The sequence below is a fragment of the Acyrthosiphon pisum genome, chromosome X (genome assembly GCF_005508785.2).
Source record: "Acyrthosiphon pisum isolate AL4f chromosome X, pea_aphid_22Mar2018_4r6ur, whole genome shotgun sequence".
In the NCBI taxonomy this organism is placed as follows: domain Eukaryota; kingdom Metazoa; phylum Arthropoda; class Insecta; order Hemiptera; family Aphididae; genus Acyrthosiphon; species Acyrthosiphon pisum.
In genome coordinates, this window is record NC_042493.1 from 67,106,300 (window position 1) to 67,111,081 (window position 4,782).

A 4,782-nucleotide genomic window follows, 5' to 3' on the forward strand; every position below is an offset into this window, starting at 1 on the left:
AACTAAGAACCCAATGGCAACCATACATTTTACATTATTATATACAACAAAATATTCTATTTCTTTTTCCGAAACAAAATCCCTGTGTCACTATGTGAGCCCATATTAGCTGTACATTAATTAGTCAGTCAGGACATCTTCTTTTACATGTACTGTATATGTATATACAATTAGTATTATAATATTTGTGTAATGTGTAATTTTTTTTTTTTTTTGTTATTGTAAGTTTTTTATTCTTAAAATGTTGATAGAATCAGAAATCACTTAACGTACTTACCATACACATTTTGAAAAACAAAAATCACAAAAGTCGCTTAGGAACTAAACTGCATTAGTTCCAATATTTTATTTTTTCATCTATTAGTAGTTATCTTCTAAATAAATCAATATTTAATAAACAAATTGTATTTTTCATAAAAAAAATAAGAGTAAAAGAAAAATTAACATAAAGATTTCTTTTCAAGCATTCAATTTCTTATCGTAAAAAATTGTTACTGTACATATTTGGACCCTAGTCTGACCGAAAACTTCTGATTGCACCATTGATGTATTTCCGAAAAAAAAATTTCAAAAATCGATTTGGAGCTAAATTGCATTTATATCACAAATTAGTAGTTTTACCTTACATTTTAAGAATTTTATTTTTTGAGTGAAAAGGGGGAAGGGCGGCGAAAGGGTTGCTCTGGGGCACAAAATGTTCAAATACGGCCCTTGCTTCCACATGACCGTCACAATTTCCACACACTTAATTTAACATTATCAAACAATTGGTAGTTTATTTTTGTGTTAATTCAAAATAGTTTTTTTTTTTTTTTATAATATAATATAATATAGCATAATAAATAGTATATATATATATATATGGTTTCCTACTCTAGAGATCTTAATCCAGGCTTATATAAATAATAATTGGGCATTGAACACAAATTCTCTGATACCTCAATAAAATTGTTTTCGCTGTTTCCCAAATATTTTATTTTAATTTAAAAAAAATTTTTAATTTGCCTATGGATGTGCATATTATATACCTTTTAAATGTGTGTTTAATATTTATCTATTTTTTTAAGGAATATATTGAATAATGACAAGTTCAATGATATATTAACATCAAATATAATGGTTGAAACAAACTTGTATGTGATGTTCAAAGTAAAGAAGGGTGGAAAAATGGCTACTAATTGGTGTGTGCCTAAGGAGCAGTTTCGTTGTTTCCGAGGTAAACAAGTGGTTTTGAGATTTGACCAACCGCACGATGAGATCAACGCGAAGAAATATGAAACATGTTGCATCAAAGATTGCTTAAATTTTGAAGTATTTGTTGATTTTGACAATGAACCAAGTGTACAAACATTGAATAGTACATTCACAAATAGTGTCGTTGATTGGTACTTAGGAAAACATCATATAACAGGTTTTAAAAATTATAAATACAACGGAATTCCTATATCAGATACTTGGTTGAATCCTACTATCATTGATCATATGGTATCATAATTTAACCCATGTATAATGATAAGAATTTGTTAGACAATTTTATTTTTTACATAATTATACACTGAAATTTGTCCAATTATGAATCTAACTATTATTTTAATTATTTATGATATTTTCTCTTTTTTTTTTTGTTTATACTGATTGTTTTTGTAAATTCTGTTTATAAATATCTAACGTATGTACTAAAGTATGTAATTATTGAAAAACAATATAAATATTTTTTCTTACAAGTACAAAAATTATTGACAAATATAACAAAATTCCAAGATAATATCATTGTTAACAAAATATGTATACATAAATTAACAATTTTTAGTTTTTCTTTTTAATATTATACTGCATTATTTATTATATCTATTATGTATCTTTTTTTAAATAAAATACTTGTCGACTATTTATTGTTTTTAAATTAATTATACAGACAATTAGTGTCAAAAATAGATTGAAATCTTATAGCTGTTATATCGTTTATGTTAAGCCAAATTCTGAGATGATAAAAAATTATACTTTTTTCAATAACAAAAGTCCAACACTTAAGGATACAGTGATGGTGAATGTCACCTGAGAGTTTAGGTAAAAAAAAAAATAGTTAAAAATGTAAAAATATGAATTGCTTATTGTTTAAGTTGTATTATAACTATAACCAGACAATATTTCTACACTATAAGGTTTCCTAATTGCTACACTGAAGTTGATCAGTGTAGACACTTTTTTTCACTAGGAAATATTTTTATGAATACTAGATGCCCAGTATGAAAATTGTTTGCAGCTTATAAAACATACAATTGTATTACATTATCATTAAAACATATATTTTTCAATGAAACATTGCTTCATGTCGTAACTATTAAAAACAAGAATAATTAAAAATAACTGTAGGTTCCTGGCTGTAAGCAGAAATACTGTCATAATTTTGGCTTGGAGCTTTTGATGTTAATCAAAATCATTTTTGAAGCTAAACATAAAATTAATTGATATATTAAAATTGAGATTAATATTACAGTGCAGTTAAATAGGTTTATAGACTTACTGGTATCTGTTCTCACAACCAAAAAATATGTATCAAATTGGATTTTATCAATGACTAGGTAGGTTGACTTTGAATACCAAATCTCAAACAAGATTTGGAATATTTTGTTTTGGCTGCAAAAATACAGATTTCATCATAAATTAAGAGCATAATACAGTATCAGATATAAAAGTGTTGATGGAGTCATGGAGGTATGGAGCATTTATCAATGTACAATGTCACATTACATTACTGTACATGTGTAACAAACTACTAGTCTTATTATAAAGTTTATATTTTATTATTATTATTATTATTATTAGCAAAGTGAGGTACATATAGGCAAATTAAAAATTCATTACTGTTCTATAAATATCAAAATTATTATTTAATAAAATAAGATATCAACTGCAATTTTGCTTTTAAGTTTTTTTATAGTATTTGAAACCTTTTGAATTATATTTATATCATTGTGAGGTAAAACGTACACATTTTGTATAACAAGAATAATATTACCTCATTGCATTCCATCAAATAAGTAAATTTGTCCATTGTTTCTTCCGGTTTCTGAACATTTAGTCTGTTTATAATTGAAGACCAAGCCTAAAGCATGATAAAATATTAATAATTGTTATGTAAAATGTTAATGTATTAGATAGGTAATTATAAAATTTAATTGATTACCATGTATAATGATTCGTCCCAAATTGACGACATATAGCAAGTAATGTTCACCGGATTAGAAATTTTAATTAGATCATTTTGACGATCTTCAAACAACTGTTGAATGAATATTGTTGTCAGTAATTGTTTAACAGACATGTTTTCAATTGAAACAACTTGAATGTAATAGTAGTAAAAAATACCTTTTGCCTTTGATCTTGTGCTACCAGATCCCTTTTATGTATTAAACAGAACACTTTGGCAGAAGGAGAATGTTCACAAATAGCACTTAAACATGTTTGGTAGAAATTCAAATCCTTGGCTAATTCTTCGTTTTCGTTCTTCATATCAAACACGTATATGAAGATGTCAATGTTGTGAAACATATTATTTCGTTTACTGCCAAAGTATTTTTTTAAATAAATGTCTTGTCTGTAAAATAAATAAATAAGTTATAGTTGAAAATATCATAATTGTTTTATATAGGTAATTAATCAAAATATATATATTACAGACAGGTACATAAAAATCATTGTACCTTTCTATTGATTAAAATTAAATTGATAATATTTTTAACTTAGGACTCATTATTTTGTGTTAAACATTTGAAGTAGCTACACTCAAAAATATTCTGCATCTGAATATGAAATTAAAAATGTATGATGTCATTCAAAAAAGTAAAATTTTAAAAATGATAATGATAAAATATAATTTATTAAACTAGGTACATGAAATTTAAAAATAATGATAAAAAGGTGGGTAAGTGGATGTCGCTCTGCTGTACAGTAGGTTAGAAGTGGGTCACTGTATAATGGACAGTATTAAATTTGAATTCAATGATATAATATCACTGTATAAGAAAAACGATTCTGAGCGGAGACGGTATATCAGTCTATGTATTAGACATATAATATATACTTATCTATGGTATTAAAAAAAAATTTACCTATAATAGGTACCTATAATAAATTCCAAATTAATCATATAATATCTATTAGGTACTTGTAAGTTATAACGCGTTATACATCAACAAAAAACCGTGGTAAAATCATAGATATATAATAGTATACTTTAGAAGTTTCAAGTACCCACGAATAATATTATACAATCACAACAAAATAACTAAAATAGTTATCCTAGGTTTTTAATATGTAATTTCGTCCAAATTTGTACTTAAAATGACTATAAAAATAAACTGTGTAAATGTATTTTTTAGATTTTTTGGCAACAGAATTAATTACTTACGTGGAATCTTGTTTTAAATTTTTAATTCTTAGATACAAAAATTGAACATTTTATACATTTTTAACTACAAAATAATTTTTCAAATTAAAATTTGATCTTTAAATGCTTATAAAAAAAAATTGTGCCTATGTTTTTTTAATATTTTTCAACTGATATTGTAACAATATATCAGGAGCTTTGTATTAAATTTATACACTTTTAAGCCCAACAGATAAAACTTTATTGATATTTATAGAAAAAAAAATTAAAAAAATTTAAAACTGAAAATGTCCGTAAACAGCTCAAAAAGAGTCAAAATATTTTCAAAATTGTATGGTGTATAGGAAATGCTAATATAAACATTCAGTAAAATTTTCATGTATCTGCAGTTA

General features: G+C 24.9%; 2 protein-coding genes across 3 annotated transcripts in view; one reads left to right on the top strand and one right to left on the bottom strand.

Moving 5' to 3' along the window:
* Positions 1-1,890, top strand: part of LOC100164315 (MAD2L1-binding protein) — a 6,162-nt gene extending 4,272 nt beyond the window's left edge. For both annotated transcript variants that reach the window (XM_008180418.3, XM_001945355.5), the window contains exon 4: positions 1,068-1,890. In XM_008180418.3, coding sequence (XP_008178640.1) covers positions 1,068-1,494 — 427 coding nt within the window. In that variant the 3' untranslated portion in view covers positions 1,495-1,890. The remainder of the gene's footprint in view (positions 1-1,067) is intronic.
* A 547-nt stretch (positions 1,891-2,437) lies between these two features.
* Positions 2,438-4,782, bottom strand: part of LOC100162238 (ras-related GTP-binding protein A-like) — a 9,802-nt gene continuing 7,457 nt past the window's right edge. Inside the window, exons 2-5 of the mRNA XM_008180430.1 lie at positions 3,370-3,507; positions 3,188-3,283; positions 3,020-3,106; positions 2,438-2,449 (exon numbers count right to left, since the gene is read on the bottom strand). Of these exons, the coding sequence (XP_008178652.1) occupies positions 2,438-2,449; positions 3,020-3,106; positions 3,188-3,283; positions 3,370-3,507 (333 nt within the window). The remainder of the gene's footprint in view (positions 2,450-3,019; positions 3,107-3,187; positions 3,284-3,369; positions 3,508-4,782) is intronic.